The 22,370-nt window shown below is 37.3% G+C and overlaps 1 protein-coding gene across 1 annotated transcript in view; it reads left to right on the forward strand.

Moving 5' to 3' along the window:
* Nucleotides 1-22,370, forward strand: part of ADCYAP1R1 (ADCYAP receptor type I) — an 87,600-nt gene that overhangs the window by 15,779 nt on the left and 49,451 nt on the right. The window contains exon 3 of the mRNA XM_074157644.1: nt 18,143-18,250. Coding sequence (XP_074013745.1) covers nt 18,143-18,250 — 108 coding nt within the window. The remainder of the gene's footprint in view (nt 1-18,142; nt 18,251-22,370) is intronic.

A 22,370-nucleotide genomic window follows, 5' to 3' on the forward strand; every position in this document is an offset into this window, starting at 1 on the left:
TCCTATTCCCAAGGCATATTCTGTGGCTGTCTGCTGTATTTTCTGATGAAAGTGTCTTTATTGCATCTTTAGATTGTTAGTCTTGCTGAGAAAAACACAGCAGTTAGAGAGCGAATTCGATTCTTGCTGGAATCAATGGCACAGTTGGCTGGTTTCTAGGATCTTTATTTCTAGCAATGAAGCATAGATTAAGACAGAACTGATTGACTTTGAATTTCTCTGCACTGGCAGTGACTAAATTTCAGGGAAATCCTAAATGAACTTTGAATGTAAATTGCATTCTAGTGTCCAATAAGTTTCTGAAGCAAGAGAACTAGGGAATTACTTTGGAGATTTTTAGGAGCAGATTCAGGTGCACATAAATAGCAAATGTCTCATTAGGGTATCAAGGCATTCTGACATGGGGCCTACAGAAGGTCTGTGTCTATCTGGACTAGCAACTTGATCACCTGAAGCATCTCAGATTGCATTAAAAATTTTATGAAAATAAATTAAATCCTCACAGTGGAAATACCTGATGTATCTACCTAAAAATTACATGTTCAATCTAAGTCACCCAGACTCCCTCAATAATCAATGATGAAAAACAGAAGACTTCTGAGTGCAGATTTTATTACTGGAATTATTGTCATGGTATGAGTAAAAATATTGACTTCGTGGATTATAGTGGAAGCTGAAACACTGGGGAAAGGGCTTTATTGTATAGAGACAGATATCCAGTGCCATTTGAGATGCCTCAGGTACATGAGACACCCACGCAAGGCTGGAGGATGTGGCACAGACTTATAGGAGTAACAATATTGGAGTAGAAGCAGGAGGTCAGGTGGCCCTAGTGACAAGCACTGAGGCAGCTGAACCCTCCTCTGTTTCCATTCAGACATATATATTTAGGTTTCTTAATCTTAACTTAAAGGATTTACTGAACCAGGGTGATTGAAACACTGGCCCAGGTTGCCCAGAGAGGTGGTAGATGCCTCATCCCTGGAAACATTCAAGGTCAGGTTAGACGGGTCTCTGAGCAACCTGATCTAGTTGAAGGTGTGTCTGCTCACTGCAGGGGGGGTGGACTAGATGGCTGTAAAGGTCCTTTCCAACCCAAACCATTCTATGTTTCTATGAATTGTGATGGACAGAAATAGGCAGAGAACCAGTCAAGTTTCCTAAGAGAGCCCTCTAAAAATATAAAGGATGGTTTGTTTGCTGAAGGATGTTAATCAAACTGTGAAAAAATGCCTATATTTTGGCACTGGTTGTAGAGATGGAGAAAAGAAAACTGCTAACGTTAAATATTCTGAGCACTGACTAACAGAGACATGTTTGGTTGTTTTTAGTAGAGAAGCTACAGGATTACTGTACACATTCACAGAGTTCGGTTGTATCAGACGAATTACACAAAGGCAAGGAAAGGACAAGACACCAATAATTTATGATCTTTGCTTCAGCTTATAAAAACCTAGACGGATGTAAAAGATACTGGTAAATATGCTAATAGTTGATGAAGACAAAATACAAATGTTGGTTCTTTCTATAATTCCTCAGGTTTGGACTTCAGTTGCTAATGAATTAATAAAGTACGGCCAGTGAATATAATAGGTTCTACCAATACAGATTGAAAGTAGGATTCTTGTTTGTGTTAAGGATATGTTTTTTCAGCCTGATACGATGAAGGATTTGTAATATATCTGCCAATTCCCATTCTATCCCACAATAGCTCCCCATACATAATGATGTTTCTTGTTACCAGTAATGCCAATCATGATCCTTGTTACTTCTTCTGGCTCTGTGTTGGGAAGAAGCACAAAAGGGAGTAGAGACACTGGAAGAGACACAGTGTGTGGGACTGTTTTTTCCTCAGCTGACAGGGCTATGAACTTGTGGAACGTACAAAGATTTTCCAATAGAAGTGTAAGCTGAAAACAGTGTTCCAGCCTGGGATCTGCTGCAGAGAAGCATGACCAGATTCCCACTGTTACTTACCCACGGAGACTGTGGTCACCCAGTCTGTAATTTACATTAGACAGCAATGACAGTCATCCAGTATCATGTAGCGTCCTTCCATTTCTGCCTTGTTTCTACTCAATCCTTCATTCAGTCTCTCATTAAAGGTAGATTTAACAGGTTTGGCAGTGGCACAGCCCAGGAAGTGAGCTGGTTGGACTTTATTTTTGGGGATATAATGGGACTTTTGTGAGCTTACTTTGAAGGTGGCATTGTTTGAACTTCCTTGGTTATTCTTCTGTACCTTGATATGAAGATGAGAACAATATCAGGTCAGGGGGAGGTTGCATAAAGACAGTATGGAGTTTTCCTCATGGAACCTCAGATTTCTATGCCACAGATATTTTTATCTCAGCTATTGTCCTGAAGCTGCCTTCACAGTCAATGGACAAAAGTTGGCTTTTTGAGGGAATGACTCATCAGACCTTTTTCAAATGTCTGCTTTCAGATGAGAGACGTTGTTGTCTAGAATTGCCTATTCCTATATATTACTACAAACATTTTGAGGACTATTGAAATGTAGATGTTGGCAACTGGTCAGTTGGATCCCACTCTGGCAAGCACATTTGCCAGTTATCGCTTGCTTTGTTAATGGCAATGGTTGCCTGTACTTAGACCATTAGCGGGAGAACAGTAAATATGATGGGAACAAGAAAGGGTTATAACCAATTCCAATGGCTTTCCGTTAATAACTTCAATTGGAAGATTTTCTGTACACTCTTAAGAATAACTTCCTTTTCACCAGTGTATTAGTTTCTGGAGGAACATTCTGACATATGACATTTTGTTATTTAGAATCACTCCTTTTGGTATCTGTGTGTATTCTTAGATCACTTGGAAAGCTCTAGTCATGGATCAAGTGTTGTCACACCAAAGACTGAAGATAGTCTTCTCAGTCTGTTCTTTAGTGTGAAATGTTTTTTCTTATGAGACTTCACCAAGCATAGATACCCTCACACAGGTGGCCAATGACTAAAATTGCCCAACTATACAATTTCATTGTTTGTTTCAGCTTATTCTGAGTTACATCCACTACTTCTTAATATACCTTACAAACTTAAGCCAAGAACTTCATTACAGGAAACTGCTTACTCAATAATATATGCAATTGAATAAGTGTAATAATTTGGACTCCTGACAGATTGTGCATATTGATTTTTCCTCAGCAAAATAAAACTGAAGAACAGTAAGTTAAGTCATCTTCAGACAGACGAGCAAGTTACAGTACTATAACAAGTTATTAACTACTTGGTTTGCTAAGTGGTAGAAAAATGTCTGTATGTACTCCTCTCACCATGGCAAAAATGAGATAATTTAGTTTTACTTACCTTCAAAAGTAAAAGTGCAAAGTAACTTACATACATAATAACATCTTAAATATTGACTACCTGAGACCTTACTAAGCCCTATTTTTTTTCAACAAAGTTCTTCATATTTCTACTTCATTAGACACTTAAATTATGCCCTTTCTTTTGTTGGAGATTACAATGGATCAGATCTCAACCTCCTCTGCAGGATGCTGAAGAGGTTTAGAAAGTGGAGACAACACCACAGTATCTGGTGAACTTTATGGATTCTTCCATCACTGGAAAAGCAAGGCAGCAGGAACTGCGTGTCCAATATTCATTGCCCTTAGTTTCTGGGTAAGGGAGGATGAGGGTGGGGAAAGGGAGATCCTTGGCTTTCCCTGTGAGCTGCTAGCCAGCACTGCTGACTCAGAATGTGCATGGTAATTTGCTCCTGGCAAAAGGGAGGAAAAGAAGATATGCAATGCGTTCCCGAAATTCCTCCCGTGAAATAGAAGGAATAATTAAAAAAAAAGGAAAAGATATCTCAATTTCATGCGGTTTTACAGCTTTTTGTAAAAGACGTCATAGAATCATAGAAAAGTTTAGGTTGGAAGGGACCTTAAAGATCATCTAGTTCTAACCCCCCTCCCATGGGCAGGGACACCTCCTATTAGACCAGGTTGCTTAAAGCCCCATCCAAACTGGCTTTGAACACCTCCAGGGATGGGGCCTCCACAACTTCTCTGGGCAACCTGTTCTAATCTAAATCTCCTCTAGTTCAGTTTAAAACTGTTACCCCTTGTCCTATCACTAGAAAGAAATGATCCTGGACTGTGCTATATGCTTCCCAGCTTGAGATTTCATTTTCTAAAATGAATTTCATCACAGAAATAGGTAATTCTGTGATGAAGTGATACTTAAGCAATAACACGTTGAAATCTAATCTCACGTTTGCTGGCTGAAAGAATGTTTGCTTAAAGTGGACATGTAGGCTCCTCCATAGAAATAAAAATAAATAAATAAATAAATAAATAAAAAAGACATTAAAAAGGATAAAAAAAGTTGATTTGACCAGCCTGTTTTTGATATATATTTTAAGATAATTTGTTAATTTCAGATACTTCAGAAGTAGGTTTGTACACCTTTTCTCCTACTGATGCGTGATCTGTTTTTTTCTTGTTTCATATCTAAGAGAACACTGAATGTTAGAGGCCAATTCTAAGCCAGATTTTGGTTTTGTTTATTGTTTCAAATATATACATTATTCCTGCAAGATAGTTGGAAAGGAATAGAATTTAGAAATCTTGCTATCCATACTTCAGATTGATTGTAGTTAAAATAAATGTTTTCTTCCTCTTTTCATTTCTGAATTTTGCTCCTGGATGCCATGAAGACTCATGATTTTGACAGCTCGATGAATACATAGTGTCTTATAAATGATTTACAGATGAATCAAAGTAATTACTTGCCTTTTCCACCACACTGTAAACGTAGTTTAGAGGCAGTTTGGTTTTCAACGCGTAGTTTTGAGCCTCAAGCCATACCGAAATATCCAAACAGACTCATCTCCTAGCTAATAATATATTTATAGCTGCCACCGGCTTTTTTTCTGAAAAGACCACTAACAAACCATACTTTTAAGATTTTGATAATTTATAAACTAAATACACCTTTTACTGAAAGAAGTGCAGGAAGCACCCAGCTGGCGGTGGGAGCATCCCGCCCTCAGCACAAGGAACAGCTCTTGCCCTTGGTGTGGTTCTGCTGCTGCCTCCCTCCAGCCTCAATGCCCATGGAACTCAAAGGCATTTTCAATACGAGTTTCAGAAAAGAGAACTGTATTTAGGGAAAAACGGCCTTCTTAGGGAACAATTACATCACTAGATGTTAGACATATATTTTTATTATTATTATCCTCCTCATCATCATCACCATTATTAGTATTAGTAGCTAGTCTCCCAAGACTCCTTGTACAATTGGTAGATACTGAGATTTACGTTCAGTTTTCACATTAAAATGCTTAAATTAAGGTGTCTTAATACGCAAGCTGTGTCCCGCTCAAGGTATGTCTATAATCTCGAAGAGTTTAGCTGCATATTTCACTTCCCAGCCCAGGATTTCCTCTTTCTTTCTTTCTCCATAATTCACATATGCTATCTTATTCTCTGTTGGTAGTTTTTTGGTTGGGTTTTTTTGTTTGTTTGTTTGTTCTGGTTTGCTTTTGGTTTTTGGTTTTTGTTTTTTTTAGTAAACCAAGTGGAAATCTTACTCAACTAGCTTTGGTGGGTAAGGCATATATCTGAAGTTTGATGGTGCAACTTTCACCCTTCAAGAGCAGATAGTTGAGTCTTGTGGACAAGCACCTGGAGGTCCTCCTCTTATTGATCCTTTTCCTTGCCTTTCTAATTACCCTAAAAGCCATTTCAGACTTCCTGAAGGACTGCCTTTCCCCAGCAGCTTGCACTTTTGATAATCAAGCCATACATTTCATGCTCACACAGTTGCTAGAATCGATTGGTTTGTTTCCTTTACAGAAAAACAAATCAAAGGAAGCAAAGTGAAACAATGCAACTAGAAATCACAACCAAAACAAAAGGCAGGGTTAGAATAATCCATAATTGAGTGACTAACTGGGACCTGTGTGAAAAAAGATACTGGAAATAGAAGTCAATGCACAATGAAATGCTTTAGAAGAGAAAAATAATTATTAGAGTGTATAACAAGAGTATGCCCAAACCTTGTAACAGGAGCGGAGCCCAATTGAAATAATGACCACAAACAATTAATTAAAATGCACTGAAGGACTGTTGTATACATTTTGAGAACATGTCTTGTCTTTGTTCCCAAGACATGAAAGTACTTGAATCTACTCCAGGTTTTTGGTCATACAGCCAAATGACTAATATAATTCTACCCCTTCTCTGCTAACCTGCAAACTACTTAAAACAGAACCCATTATTACAGTAATTGAATAAGCTAGAACAAAATTAAATACAGTACTCCCAGTCAGTAGAACTATTTCATAATTGTCTTCATACAGGATATACCGGAATCACTGATTTTTTTCCCATTATTCTTCTGGATTGAGAACCAATGAAAAAAAAGTTCAAACAGTATGATTACAACAGCTGATCATTCCTGTTAACATCAGTAAGATTTCTTGCTTGGGTTACACATAGAGCATTTTTTGTGTGCTTTCTAATTTTTCTTCTACATGTACCCTAAAAAGCTAATCTATGGACAGAGTAATCTAATTGAGGATATATGTAAATATATACCTATTCCCTATACCTGTATAAATACATACCTATACCTATAAATAACTTCTGCATCTAGCTGGGTTTTGCACTATGGGTTAATTTTATATCTGCTGAGTATGACATCTGTTTGCTCTCAGAGTACCATGAAGCAATTTGTTACCATTTTAAATATGATGCTGATGCTGTCACAGTCCCTGAAAGTAAAAAAATATCAAATTATTTAAACATAAAGAAGTTTCTGGACCTTTACTCTATAAATTAAGTATGCAGAATTGTACTCTGCAATGTACTTTCCTCATCCTTTCTCCTGCTAATAAGAATGTCACAGACAATGAGAACTCCCAAACTTCCTTTTAGATATTTTAGTTATGGTTTATTTTGCCTGTGTGCAAGGGATAATCTCTATGACCTCCACAGGTCCCTTCAGGCTTATTTTCTGTTTTTCCATAATTATTCCACATTCCAATAAATATGACCAGTAAAAGAATATTGATTATATGTGTGCAAATTTTCATAGTTAGTTATTACTTTCGATGGCAGTGTAATTACCTGCCCACACATATTTGTGAGCAACACCACAGAACAATTTCTCTTCCTACTAGGTTTTTAGCCCTTTCTAGTGAGGAGAGGGAGAAAGAATAATATACCTAATTAATTTTCATATTTCTTTTTTAACCCATCTTTAAATTCTCTAAGCCAATTAGTCTCTGACCTATAGCAGCTTTATATATGCAGAAACTCATTGACTTTGTTGGAATTAACTCCTCATTTACAGGAATAAACAAAAGGAAAATGAGGATCTGCAGACACTTTTTTCCCAAATATGGTTAAAACCCACATTCTTCCCAAAATACCACTTCCTGCAATGAGTACTCTAATGGCTTTTATGGAAGTAGTGACTAAGCTAGCAGTGTTGGAGGTTTCATACATATCTGTATATGTTTCTGATGTTACTGGTCCTCTACCATAACTCATCAAGTGGTGATGGCAGCCTCAGCACTCTTTAATGACTACTTCCCATTTCTTCCCCCATAGGGGGGAAAGCATCAACCGTTCATCACCAGGGGAATAATCATGAGAGTCTCCATGTTTCACTGGCATCTCCTTTTTCCTTCTTCATCATGCACTATACCTCCCCTTTAATCTATTGATACCCCTCACATTACCTTTTCACTGACTTCAGATTGTAACCCACCCAGATCAAGTCATACATCTTTATATATCTTTACTTTTGTCAGGAAGGCATCTAGTAGCTGGGAACTTACTGAATAGCAATATCATTTCCTTTAGTCTCTTTCATACTGACCAAAATTTTCCAGGTGTTTTCAAATCCTTGTAAGGCTGGATTGCATTTAATTTTTGGTGTTATTTTTTCTACTCTCTGAATACATTGCAGGCAGTGAGAGAAGTTCAGTATGAAACAGGAGACATGTTCTATTAAACTCTGATATAGTTATTGAATCACACCTTGGCTTCAAGATTTCTTTTTCAGTTACTTGAAAAGCTTGAAGAAAATACAGCTTCTGCCTTCCTGTTCATGAGTATGAAATGCAACGTGTTAACATGCCTCTTAACAGAATATGAACTGGCTTTTTATAATGTATTTATTTCCTTCGTTTCCTCCACTAGATCATAAGGTCCCATGGGCTCTAATAAAGAATTGCTTGACTCACCACTAGAACAATATCCAGGAGAGATTATGGAATTTGCACGCTGGAAGAAATTAAGTTATTTAATTCAGTCATTTCTCATTCTCAGATTTGAAGGAGTAAACAAGGAATAAATGCCTCTCAAGAGTATCCACATTGGCGTCACCGGGGTTACATCAGAAATTAATTTGGTCCAAGACCTGTTATAAGTTGTCTTCTACTACAGACGTGCCTTTTTCACAGAGATAACTATTTATAAAAAATAAAAAAGCAAGAAAGTGGGGAGGAGAGGAGTCTGAATATGAAGGGTTGGCTTGCTTCTGAGCTTTATTACAACTTTTGGTCTGGAGAGTGTTTAACTTTCAATATCAGTATTTTTTTTTTTTTGTTTTGTTTTCCAGCTGTAAAAAGAACAGAAAACCTTTTTATCCCTAGAGCTACCATGAAACTTAAATAATGATCATCTGTGAATTCCTTTGAGGGAACTTAATATATGTGTAACAGAATTTCATATAAGTTCTGAAATTACCAGTCATATAGATTTGTGGTCAGTTGCTATTTTCAATGTCAAAGTTGTTTAACATGTCTGTTTTCTTTGATCTATTTATCCTTTGAGAAACAAGTCAAAATTCCTGACAAATGTTATTGACAAGGCAACTGCTGACCTCAGGCTTTGCCTGAATAAATGCCATTGAAAATCTGGTTCTACTACGTTGGGATTTTTTTAAGATCGAAGTGTAACCCCATACCCAGAGACTGTTTCAAGGTTTGTGTCCAATTTCAGTCTCACTTCAGTGCTGTTGTGAGATTAGTTAGAAACTAACAAATCAAAGGAATATGTTATCATTTTTTTCTTTAGTGATAGAACAGATTTGAAGCCCTGAATTTATTACTGGGAAACTTAATGTTTGAAAGACCTGCTACTAAATCTTCTTCCATGCAACTAAATCCTCTCTCCATTTTCAAAGGAATGCAGGCTCCAAACCACCAAAAATACATGCTGAAAAAATTTCTGCTTTCTCTGTATCCATGGCAACTAGTTGTCCTAGTGATCTTTACAGATGTCTTCTTCACAGGCCCATAAAACTCATAATGGGCCAAATATCATTACTCTTCATGGGTGGCAAAAGTGGCAATGAACTGCTCAGCTATAGAGTTTGGAAAGATTCCTTACCCACAGCCCTAGTTGAAAGCCAGTGCTCACTGTGAGGCACATTAATACTTGTAGGGAAAAAAATCCTATATATAATAACTTATATATTGTGTATATATAAATATAAAATATGTATTTATTTCTATCCAGATCCTCTATTACCCTAGCCAATTGTAGGCTTAGTTAATATTGTTAATTGAAACTACTCAAAAAGATAAGACACAGCTGATAGTGCTCCACCCACCCGTCCTTAGTCAATCCCTTTTTATGGGTGGGTTGTGCCTTTGAAGGGGAGGATCCATAAGGGTAGGATCTGACAGAGGAAGGTAAGGCTTTGTGGAAGAGAAACATACCCTTCTGGTTTTTGCTTTGTTGCTTTCTTCTCTAACTCTGCAAGCTTCAGCTGGTATTTTTATCATGCTCTTCCCAGAAATGAGCTCAGTCATTTAAGGATTAAAATTTGTAGCATTGTGACGTATGAAAAGCCTGCTAGGCACTGGTGGAACAACCTCCCTTTCCCCCTCTTTCTCAGCTTGGAGAATTAATGGAAGATAGAGTTGATAAAGAAAAGTGCATGATCCCTTCCTCTCCTAAGAAGGAAAGGAAGTGAGTCAGAATGATGTGGTGGGGGGGTAGAGCAGTAACAATCATTTCGGCTGCCACTGGCAATAGAAGAAGTGAGGGGTACCAGCTGCTGCCAGGCAAGGCTGCCTCCAGCAGTACCCCATGATCTCATATAACCCATGTCCTGAGTGATGCCAGATTATCCTCAGCTGGTGAGCTTGGCACAGGCTCAGGTTCTGGCAGCTTGTAAGTGTCATTCTGTCCTCCAGCCGTGTTGGAATAAAATCTCCCAATTTTTTGAGTAATTTCACAGAGCCTCTCTGCCTCCAGAACAGCAAAGTGGTGACTTTCTCACAGGCAAATAATCAATCTTTTTTATTATATTTAAAGCAAGTTTAAAAAAGAACCCAAAACAACTACCTCAATTTTCCAGATTATTGCCTTTTTATTTTTCTGTATAATTAGACAAAGAAATGTTCCAAAGATTTTGCCAAACTGAAGTTTCCCTTTAAAACTCTCCAAAGCTCACCTCAGGCTAATTGGTTGGCAACACTTAAAGGATTCTGGAGATTTTCTTGGATGAGGTTTTCTTGGCAGGTAAAATGCAAGAAGAGCAATAAGGGTGAGCTTAGAATAAATATCCTGTGATTGTAAAAAATTAAATAGCTTTAGAAGAAGAAAAAAGGTTTACACCTCCCTAATTATAGAGAATAGCTCCTGTTATTTGAAGGCTGATCTTTGCCATGTATAAAATGTTCAAGGAGAAAATTAATACTTTGGTATTAACCTTTCCTTTTGAGGTGTGTGTCACAAGAGACGTAGACAGGAACCCCTCACGTTCTTGAGAAGAGTAGTCCTAATGGTTGAAGTTTTGCACAAATGAGATCATCATCATTCTCTTCTCACCTCTGAGACAGATCATGGTCAAACAGTGACTTGTGTGTGTATTTGTATCTAGTTTTTCCCTCACCAAAATGGTAGGAATAAGGATAGAATTCTAATTTATAATTTGAGGAGCTCAGTCCTAAGGTGGTCAGAAGGTGAATCAAGGTGTTGGAGTGATGCAGAACATCCAAACCAGCTGAAATCCTCTCTGTTGAACTCTGATAAAAAAAGACTAGCTCCCAGTTCTAAAATATACAATTTATGTTTGGCAAATGTAAAGCATATGCTCTTAATTTATTGAGACTAAAGCCTGCTATCTTCAGCTCATCTTTTTCTGTTGTTGTGCTATAAAACCTGTAATTCCAATCAAAGAAAAAACACTGTTTCTATCTCTTTGATTTTTACTTTTTAATATGATATAACATTAACTTGGTACATAAGAAGTGAAATATCTCAAATAATTTTTTCCAATTTTCTCTTTCATAAATTAAGGTGATATTTTTAATAGTTCTTTGAAAACAGTGCTGCACTTAGTACATCTTAGATCTCTGAAAACGTCATCCCATAAAACAACTCACTTTGCTGATAATGACGTGTACAGTAGAAAATACTATCATAGTTTATATAATTATCATGACATAAACAATGGATTCTAAATAGTCATAATATAGCATTGCATAACTTTGTAGCAGAGGCGGCAGTTATTTAGAGAAAGGGAATGGAAAATATTAAGGTGGGCCAACTTCTGGTAAGTTTGACCGCAGTTTATTTTTCTTCACGTACAGCCCTAGCCGAGTCTCTTGGACTATACAAGTGGAATTCCTCTGCTCTAATTCTGTCTGGTTTAAGCCTAAAATTAGGTTTGCTCTTGGTGCCTTTTCCTAATCAGTGGAAGAAAATACGCATCTACAGAGGTTAATTTATCTTAGAAACCCTCTAGCAGTTCCCTCTGGAGATGCCTGTTTTCTTCAAGCACTCTAAAAGAAATGTAGAAGAACTTTAGCTCAGATTTACGTTTATAATATTTATAGTCTTAAGGTGAATGAATACCACGTTAGACAATGCAAGGTACGTCTTGGTGCAGCAGTAACAAAATTTTGTGTAAAGGAACAAATTCTTGTGTGATAGCTTGTGTGGATTACATATGCTGAAAGAATAAATAGACGTTGTTTAAATAATTCCAAAATTAGTCAGGAGCGGAACTGGGAAGGAAAAAACATCTCTTTTTTTTTTTTTTTCTGCTCGGCTTCCCCTTGTACTTTGATGCCTGCTTTGTATATAAGACATTTCAAGGAAAGAATAACTTTTCTTTTTCTGTGTGAATGAACAAGTATTCTCTTTTCCAATACAGAATGTCTTCCTTTAGAGGTTTTTTTCCCCCTTTGTGCTTTTGTGTTTTTGTTGTTGTTTGTTGGTTGTTTTTTTTTTTTCCCCTTTTATGATTTACTCTGGAATTTCAGTTGATATTTCTTTTCTACTCTTTTATGGCCTGGACTTTCAAAAGAGACCATTGAGTCTGACAGTGTTATAAGTTTGCTGCCTAACTCAAAACACCTACAGAACCACCATTTCTGTAATAAGGTATCTTATAGGAGCTCCTTACTTTGAAATGTCAAATACTTTTGAAAACCTAGGCCCCATACCCAGGCCTTGCTTACACCCTTATTTGTTTTGTATTTAGCTGGCTTTATGAATGAATAGAGAGCACCCATCTCATATTCCCCCTCCCTCTGAAAGGCTTTATATGTAGTACGCCCTTTTAAAGTTTTTGTGCATTGCATAATTCAGTTTAATATGCTGGCTTATAACAATACGTTTCCTTTGATATTACTCTCCTGAAGGCAATATGACCTTGAAGGTGATATTTTAAAGTAATAAATGAGGAGAGGAACTGAAAATCAAACTGAGTGCTGTAAGCCAAAAGGATGGAGATTCATCTCAAGCTTTTATTTCCATACATGAAAAATACAGGTCTAATGATTATGTATTTACATTTTTTCTTTATTTTCCCAAGATTTTATGCAAATTCTTGTCTATTCTCTTTTGTATATGTATGACTCCATAAATCCCTTTGTCCATTGTCCTGTCATTCCTTTTTTCACTTCCCCTACTTCACACAATAATTTTGAGATCACTGAGTAAAGTCAGCAACATTTGACAGAGGTACACTGGTCTTAAAGCTGCAAAATCCTATATGTTTTGTGAAAACGGTATGCTGGGTACAAGAAAGATGTTAAAATAATTATTTTCATGCAGAGGAGGACAGGAAGGACTTATCCACTTTATTAAGAGAATTGAATGAGTGAGCAGTGAATTAGTACACAGGGTCTTGCCATCTGAAAAACATGTCTCTGCTTTTGCACCTTCTCCTGCCAAAAAGTTAGCAGACATGAGAAGAAGTCATGTTGCGATAGGGACAGGATAAAGACATGGGAGGTTGTTGTGGGTACTGTTGAGAGTTTTTAAATATAGAGAGTGTAAATGAGAGTATTGTAGTAGAGGCACCGTGAGAAAATAGGACACAAGTCTATAGAAGAAGAACAACTTGTACATAGTCCTGGTGACATAGTGACTCTCTGTTGGTGGAAGATAACAGGCTCTATTCACAGTGGATTTAAACTAAGGTCCATTCCTTGAACTTGGTGAATTTCAGCTATGGGGCTGCCAAAAGTCTGGTTTTATATCTAGCCGTTATCAAAACTGGGTGTCTCAAGACAGCCCTAGACAGAGGAGGAAAAGGAAGATAAGGGACTGTAAGCAGTTTCAGAAGAGCTCTTGATCGCTGTTATTCTGCCAGCATGGTTTACTTTGGTGGGGTTTTTGTTTGGTTTTTTTTTTTTTTTCCTCTTGATGCTTGTCCAAACATTTGAGGTAAAAAGGGAACATTTCAGCTGCCAGGGGTATCAGGTTAGAGAGAAAATGTTTTGCTCTGAGTGCCTTAATTTGAAGCAAAGGATGGGAGTAAAGCTTGTGTGAAACTCCACAGAGGGAGGATGACTAGAATGGTTTTAGTGCTAGATATAATTTTTAAATTGCATCAGGATAGTCTGCAATGGTAAATACCCATGGCTTCTTCCTTGATATAAAATTTGGCCTTTGTCTGAAAGAGCAGTACTTTTTCAGTGGATGCCAAGTCAGATCCATCCTTAGATATATGAGGCAACCTCCTCAGCTTCAACAATATTGAATTTAAACTTACGTGTCATGGGCTTCATATGAAATTAATATCAAATCCATATTGTGGATTCAGGTGAAATCAGGACTCTTCTTTTTGTTTTGCAGTACATTTCACAAGAACAACACAAGGTGGATCCTGCCACACAGAGCTTGCAGTCTAAAACTTTTACAGGAAAAAGCTTGAGGCAGAGATGTAGGACTTGATCATATGGCTTTTCATAGGCAGCCACTGTGTTTTCCTGGTGGTTTGAATTACTCAGGAGCTTCACGGCTATGTTGGCATCATTCACAGTAACATGTCCCAGCTTTCAGCTGGAATCTTTTGCTCAGGACTGGAAAGTGGCTAAAGGATGCTACACAGCCACTGGTCAGCCCTCCACCCAGAGGGCAGAGTTGGTTCACGTCTGCTCCAAAAGACCACATAGACCCTATGGGGAATACAGGCTTCAGTCATTGAATAGGCAGCTGTGTAGGCTAAGCTAGTTCTTAGCCTTGCTCTACTGAGAGTACTCAGTGGAGAGATAGAAGCACACAGTGTGATTCACCACCACCACCTTAAAAAAGGGTTATCACTGTCTGGAAAGCCTCTCTCCATGAACTATGGAGGAAACTTCACTTAGCTGAATAAGGGTAAAAGGGTAAGTCAGCCATCTGAACCAATCCTGACTAATTTTATAGTTGAATGACTGTTTCGTGTTTCCTCAAAAGTCAGTGACAAGGGATAGGGGCACCCAAAGGGTCATCCACCCCATCGGCGAGGAGGTGACTAGCTGAATAAGATGAAGTGCACTTGTGCCCATGCTATGAAGAGGGCATAAGTAGTTACCCAAGATGAGATACCAAGATTTACACCATGTATGTTAAGTGAGATGAATCCCACAAAGTTTACCAAACATGAATTTCAGTCTGCAGGTTGCAGTGCAGACGTGGGAAGGGAAGGCAAGGCAGAGTTTGTGCTTTCCATAATGTTCCCTGTTTTCAAGACCATTACTTTTCATAGAACTGAATCATAGAATTGTCTAAGTTGGAAGGGACCTTTAAGATCATTGGGTCCAACAATCATTTTCACTCTGGCCCACATAAAATTTTATTCTTTAAAACTATCTGTTGTTATTACTGATTTCTAACATGCGAAGAACTAGGAAATTTTGCCCACTAGAAGCTGCACCTTGCTGCTTGCAGTGTCTGAGTTACCTCTTCCAAAGCTAGCTTGGGCATCCCTACATCACATGGCAAAGGAGACATACCATTAGTGCCAGAGGGAACCCCACTGTGCAGTTTCACACTCAAGTCACATTGATTTCCGTGGGCAGATTTCACCCAGCAGGAGTTGCTGGCTGTATCATGGTTTACAAATGTAAGGGTGTTTTCCATGCTGGTCTTTAGTACATTTAATTATTTTTTTCATTCTTTTCTTTGCTCTTATAAATTGTTTGTTTCAAGTATGCTTTTCCAGGCAGGAGCAGACAACATTCTCATTGATTATGAATTCTTTCCAATCTCCATCACGCACCTAATTCAATAATTCAGGCAAATTACTTGACTCTCTTCTTCCCTACCCCTATTTTCCGATGTCATCACATCAGTACTTTCTAGCACAATGAACTTATAATGTCTTTTAAAATGGGGCTATTTTTTAGTTTTGCGTGGTGTTACCACACACACACACAAAAAAAAAACCCCAAAACACCACCTGGTATAACTGAATTTGAAACACAGTGCTAGGAAATATTTATTCTGTGTCTACACTTTTTCTGCAGTATGAGGATTTCCTTGCTTTTTTCTGGGCTGGTTTGCAGTATCTATTGCTATGACAGTGTTTAGAAGACAGCTGACGTTGAAGTAATAAGAAAAATAAGAAGGCTTTCCCTATTCCTACCAAACTCATTTAATTTAAGGGAGCAAGGCTAGCAGGTGGTTCTCAGAAGGTCTTATTAGCCACTTTGTCTCTAACACCTCTTGCAAGCAAATGTCTCATTACCATGGATATTTACATATCCTTTACTTTCATACAGTGCCATACATCAGTGAACTATAAACCTATTGCTACACATCTTCATATTTACGTGGTAAATACAGTTCCTACTGACTGGACAGACACTAGCTATCAAAGACAATAAAATCTAATAGCCCTCAATGTGATCTTGATTTCCATCTTTAGTACACTGATTGTATCACAAAACTTTTCAAACCCCAGCCTTTAAACCTTTTGGAGATGTTCCAGTGAATCACAATATTCATACAATGAGATCCCCATCTGGCAAAGGAAACAACCTGGGGTAGGAGTGGAAGAAAGAGAGAGGAGAGGGAAATGTAAAGGATTCCTTTTTTCCCAGCTCCTATGATGACTTAACTAACATTTTTTGCAGTAAAATTGTATTCTGGTGGGTCTGGCAAAGCTGAGGAATTTTTAGCTAATAGGATCAGGATTTTATACGGTTATTAAGTTACATGATGTGACCTGATGCTGCATCCTTTAATTTGGAAGAATGATTATCAACTGCTTATCATACGCCATCATTATAACATTGTAACTATGTTGTTTGACACTCACCTAATTCTTCAAACGCTGCATCACTCAGACCTGCCCTATCCAGCACACGTGGTAGTAACTGGCTTATTTTTTGTGAGAAAACATAGGGCTTGATTTGCTGCCACTGAAGCTGATGGAAAAAATACACTAAATCCAGCCCTGTGAGCATACATTCTCCAGTGGTGGAAATCTGCTGCTATCACTAAAAATGATAAAACCCACACTGTTTTTACAAGTTGATCATCCAAACCTTATTATATTGTACTTGTGCCAGCCTGAAAGTATGACACTTTGAAGTATTATCTGCTTTTACCAAAGATCTTATTTTTCCTGGTACATAGTCAAAGAAGGGGTATATCAACAGAAAACCACTTAGAAAATTGTGGAACTTGGGGCTTTTAACAGCTGATAAGATTATGTGTTTGATCTCAACATCAAATGCAAATAAGCAGTAGAGATATTTAGATTTAGTTTTTCATTATTTTCCTGCTGAGATAGATGATCCCCATTTGAGATTCCTTCACTAAGTAATTTTTTTCAGACATCAGTAGGAAATTTGGGAGATTACTCTGAGTTTTTCTGTACACAGTCTTCTAGGTTTATGAGCTAGTAAGATGATGGTTTACAGAATTACAGGAGACGTCATGCATAGGTAGCTGCTTCTTGAAAGTCAATCACAGTTTGCCATGTCTCTGACAGTGATCAGAAAGAAGCAGGAGCTGGGCTCCTTGATTGGATTTACAATAACACATGGGACTTGAATTTTTTTGATATCCTAAGAGAAGACACCTCCCACCCAGAATCCCATCACCTCTTCTTTCTGCACACTTGTAAGAGGAGGTTTGTTCTTTACCACTCAGATCTTTAATTCAAAGGTTGTTGCCTGAAGCCTAATTACTGAACAGTTGTTAAGGACCTGATTCTGTCTTTAGCTTATGCAAGAGATCATCAGAGGTCAAAATGATCCTTTTGACACTGTGAGTTTACATTCTCTAGAGCAAATATAATGAATGATTTTACAACAGTTCCTTACTGAGGAAAGACATTTATACTTCCAATATTTTTTTAAGAACATGAACAGCATGAAAGAGGTGAGCTTCCCTCACATATCCACAAAACTGGCTGTAGGATGAAACAGAATCTATTTTTCAGTTTCCAGTCATCTCCCAGGGTCAAATTCCAAAATGTGCCAGTACACAAACTTTGATAAGCATTAGAGCCAACATAAATTTATAGAATTTAAATCAAAGATGCCTAAATATTTAGCTCAGCTGTACTGAAAGCCAGTGACATGATACTAAAATATAGCTACATGGTGGTAGATTTCATGCTCAAGGGAATATTTGTTTCTGGTGCATGTTGGAGTGATTTAACTGGGACTAAAAAGTGTCGTCATCTGCCAGGGTAGAGTCTGCACAGTATTGTGTCACATAACTACATATTTTACGCTATTCCTAGGAATGAATGTTATTTTATGCCAGGAAAGTCTTATTAGAAAATGATACTATTAATTATTATAAACAAGCACATTTTTATGGGTAGAAGAAAGAACCAACTATAAAGCACAATAACTGTATAAAGAAATGAATGGATTTCTACCACTTATGTATTTTATTCCTCCTCTTCTTCCATAGGTTGCCCGGGAATGTGGGACAATATTACATGCTGGAAACCTGCAAGTGTGGGTGAAATTGTCTTTGTCAAGTGTCCTGCACTGTTCAGATTTATCATCTCTGAAGATGGTAAAGTATTTTCTCTTTTCCTTTTCTCTTTGTTTGGTAAAGCCGTATGACCAGCATAAGTGTAAAACCTCACTTTGATTTCCGTTTATACTGAGTTTCTAAAACTCTACAGACTTAACTATTTTGACATAGTTATTAATATTATCTAGTGCTTCTTAATGGGAAAAGTCTCTGTGCAGGCTACTGTTTACATGATACCAAAAAAAAAACCAACCTTGTCCTTTCTTGATTTTTTTTTCTTTTTTTTTTTTAACCTTTGAAACACATGAAAATTTGCCAGGTAATAAATGAGAGTTTGTGGACAGTAGGAAATAACTAATAAATTGTTCACAGCAGATGTATAGATTGATTCGATGTTCTCTTGAAATTCCTTTGTGTTTTTTTCCATGATTCCATGAAATTGTCTTCCCAGCTGAATGACTGCAAGAGGCTAAGTCATCCCTCGGTGTTAGCTTACACCAAGCCTTTCCTGATAACTAACACAGTTTTGTCCACCTCCTCCCAGCACCCATCAAGGCCACTAAGATCACTTTATTAACATTGTCCACTGAGGAATAAGCTCATAATTTTCCCCAGGATCCCTTTACCCCAAAGTTTATTTTACTAATGAATTATTCATTTACAATCTAGAGTCCAAAATCCACCTTCTCTGCATTGCCACATACAAAGCACAATTTGTAGGAGACAGTGAGTGTTTCATACACAGCTCCAGGAACACTGAAATCCTCACCTTTTAAATAAATCCATTTGAACTCATCCAGACACTGAAGCAAGTGCTTGTGAAAGGGAAAGGTATTTAAGGGTGATCATTACCTCATCTAAACTTATCCACATGAAACTTGAGCATTTTCTCTATACTAGAGGACTAGTCCTCTAGACTCCATCTGTAATCAGCGGAGAGACAGAGACCCACAGAAGGCAATTTATGTTATTCCAATAGACATGAGGTGAATCATACCTTGGAGATAACTCTCTTTCTTTATCCAGCAAGTACTAAGGACAATTCACTTAAACTAGGCACCTAATTTTTGAGCAGGGAAAGATAAGCCCCTCTTTAAACTGTCAGGTATGAAAATATAAGTGCTACTGCAATTCTGTGTGCTTTAATTATATCCATGATAATTAAACATAATCTTTACTGCTGTAATATTGGTTCAGTATTGAGTCTGAGTAGGGTGGCACTTACTGAGCCATCCACATTTAGTGATAATAGAAAAAAAAAACACAGGTCAGCATCCAGTAGGGTTTGTATCTAGCATGGGTAAGGAAATACTATTCCCTCTCCCAGGTTTTTTTTTGTGTATGTGTTTTTTTGTTGGTTTTGTTTTGTTTGTTTGTTTTTGGGGGGGGGGGTCTGTTTGTTGTGGTGTTTTTTCTTTTTTGATTCTCCATTACTTTGTAATCAAATTTTTTTTTTTTTTTTTTTTTTTTTGACTACTTGTCATTCAGCCTGGTTGTCAAACCAACCCTGGTCATCCTTTGGGCAGGAAAAACACTCAACCAAAAGTTTTCCCTATCTGGTTATCAGTGATGGCTGCAGCCTGCAGGCAAAATACTTTTTCGTTATTTATTGTGCATCAGCAGATGGCTGATACGTTGTTATCTTCTGATATAACTGCAGGAAGCCTGCTGCTCATACAGCGCCTCTCTGAATTTCCATTAGGATCCCTCCTTTTCGGTGGCTTGTAATCTACTTTGCCTACAGACCCTCCAGCTACAGTGTGTTAACACATGGCAACATAACATACCACTTTCCCCTCTCTAAGTAATATACCTTTAAGAAAAATAATAATAAAATATATATATATATATAAAAGATCTACTACAGCTAGAGCTATGCAAAATAAAGGACTGAAATAATATCTTTAAATTATTTGCCTAGGATTTCCAGACCTGTTCACATATTGTACTTCACATTTGACCTGTAGCAGGGTGATAGTATGACTCTAGGGGAGGAGTAGTCAGTCCAGTGTAAACATATGTCCTGGGTTTTTTATCTCCTTACAGGATCAATAACAAAAGTGACAGCTGTTACCTCTTGTAGTGCTCGGTTTGAGGGGTTTTTGGACATCTGTTCAGTAGGAACAAAACCAAGATTCATAATTCATTAGATAAACAAATAAACATTTAATCTGGAATAGTCTGAAATCTCTGCAGATCCAGCTGAATTTGCACTAGTGACCCCAAGGTGGAAATATCTACATCCATAATCACTCTCCTGGGTGAATCAGCATGAGTTTTCACTATCATTGCTGCTAATTTTAATTAGCTAAGTATATTTGTTTCAATGAGGGCTTGATGAAAAAAGTCACATTTTATGACGGTTCCTTAAAGAAAGGGTTATTAGATAACTAATTTTTTCTAAGACACAGCTAATCACATTTTATAGATTTTTACAGTATTCTCTGGCTGCTGCTATGATTCCATAATATGTAACTAGGCTCGGCACTGACATTGCTATTTATTAGTAGCATATTCATTCTTAATAGAGCAAAATTTTTATATGACCATAAAACATTTTTACAAACAGTAACAATAACTTTAAATTACGCTTTTAAGAAGTTTGTCCTATGAAGCACTGAAGCACCTGTAGATACAACTGCTTGAATACCAACAAGCAAACCATATGATGGGGAATTTTTAATCTTGAAGAAGGGGTAGGAATTACCTCACTCGGCTTTAGATATCGAAAAGTTACATGTGTAAGTCTGAACTGATGACAAGGGATTTCTGGTTCCATAAATGGAAAGCAACGGGTACTTGTAGAAGGTGTTTCCTCTGACCTATCTCAAATGCTTATCGTAAGATGAATGGAAACACTGGTGGGGGCAGCTTATTTTTTGAATTTCAGAAAGGCGTTTGGCTTCCTTGACTTGGATATCTGATTTCCATACGCAGTAAAATATTAAAAAAAAAAAAAAAAAAGAAGAAAAAAAGAGGGAGACTACAAAATAAAAATTAACCAACTAAACTGCCATCTGAAGAGAAACTTTGCTGAAAAACTATCTATGGATTTAGCTAAAAAAAACCAGCTGTTGCTGATTTTAATTTGAAAATATGCTCTACTCTACCCTCACCACAACTGAACTGAGGACTAACATTTGAACTGCTGTCAGCGTCATACAGAGAGCCTAATGTTACATCCCATGCTGTGTGCTTGGTGACATTTCCTTATAAAATTTCATTTCACCTCTCTGCTTCTCCAAAATCACCAGAATTTTTCATTTCCTTTCAGATGCAGACTGTGAACAAAAAGATCGTTCTCAAAATCTCTCCACATGAAAAAAGCGTATTAGCTCCTGAGTCTTTTCTGATCTAGTAGGTTAAGGATTTACAGTGTTTTTCCCTCTGGAGGGTTCTTCAATATTAATTTATTTTCGTCTTCAACATTCATTTATTTGACTGATATCCACAATTTCACAATTTTATTTTCACTGGGAGCTGTAACTTCCATGCTGTTGCTGCTGCATATTATGCTTTCCAGTACCAACTCCAGAGAGAACCACTCCAGAGTGAAAAATACTTAAAGCATTCTAAGGTACCTTTACAAAGGGAAAAAAAAAAAAAAAAGTGTGTCCAGCTGTGATGTTGCATTTCAGTATGACATAACAAGACCTAGAGATGGCCCCAGCATAGTGATCTGCACTCCCAGCTGGAAATTTTTCTCTGTTTTGTTCTTTTTCCTCTTTTTTTCCAGAGGTGATAGTGTCTGGCAATGGAAATCTATAGAAGCCTAATCTGTGCTTTTTCTTTCTTTGCCCTGCACGGCTGAGATATTCTGGAACCTATAAAGCCACATTACTCAAATGGACCATTGAAAGAAACCCAATAGCCAGATTAGAAATGAGCATATTTTTAAATCTTTGATTTGCATTAAAAACTAATACAAATGATAATAGGCAGTTTCTGAGCATTGCCATATGTTCCACATTGAGGAAATGTTTTCATTCATAAATCCAAATAATAAATATGATTAGCTCTTACTGAATCTTCCAGCAATTCAGAATGTTTTTCTAGTGCTCAATCTAGGACACTACCTGCTACACCCAAAAGAGCATTACTACAAAGCATGGTTTACTATGCAAGATAGAGAAAATGTACATAATTTTTACCAAAGACA

This window comes from Numenius arquata, chromosome 12, assembly GCF_964106895.1.
Source record: "Numenius arquata chromosome 12, bNumArq3.hap1.1, whole genome shotgun sequence".
Classification (NCBI taxonomy): Eukaryota; Metazoa; Chordata; class Aves; order Charadriiformes; family Scolopacidae; genus Numenius; species Numenius arquata.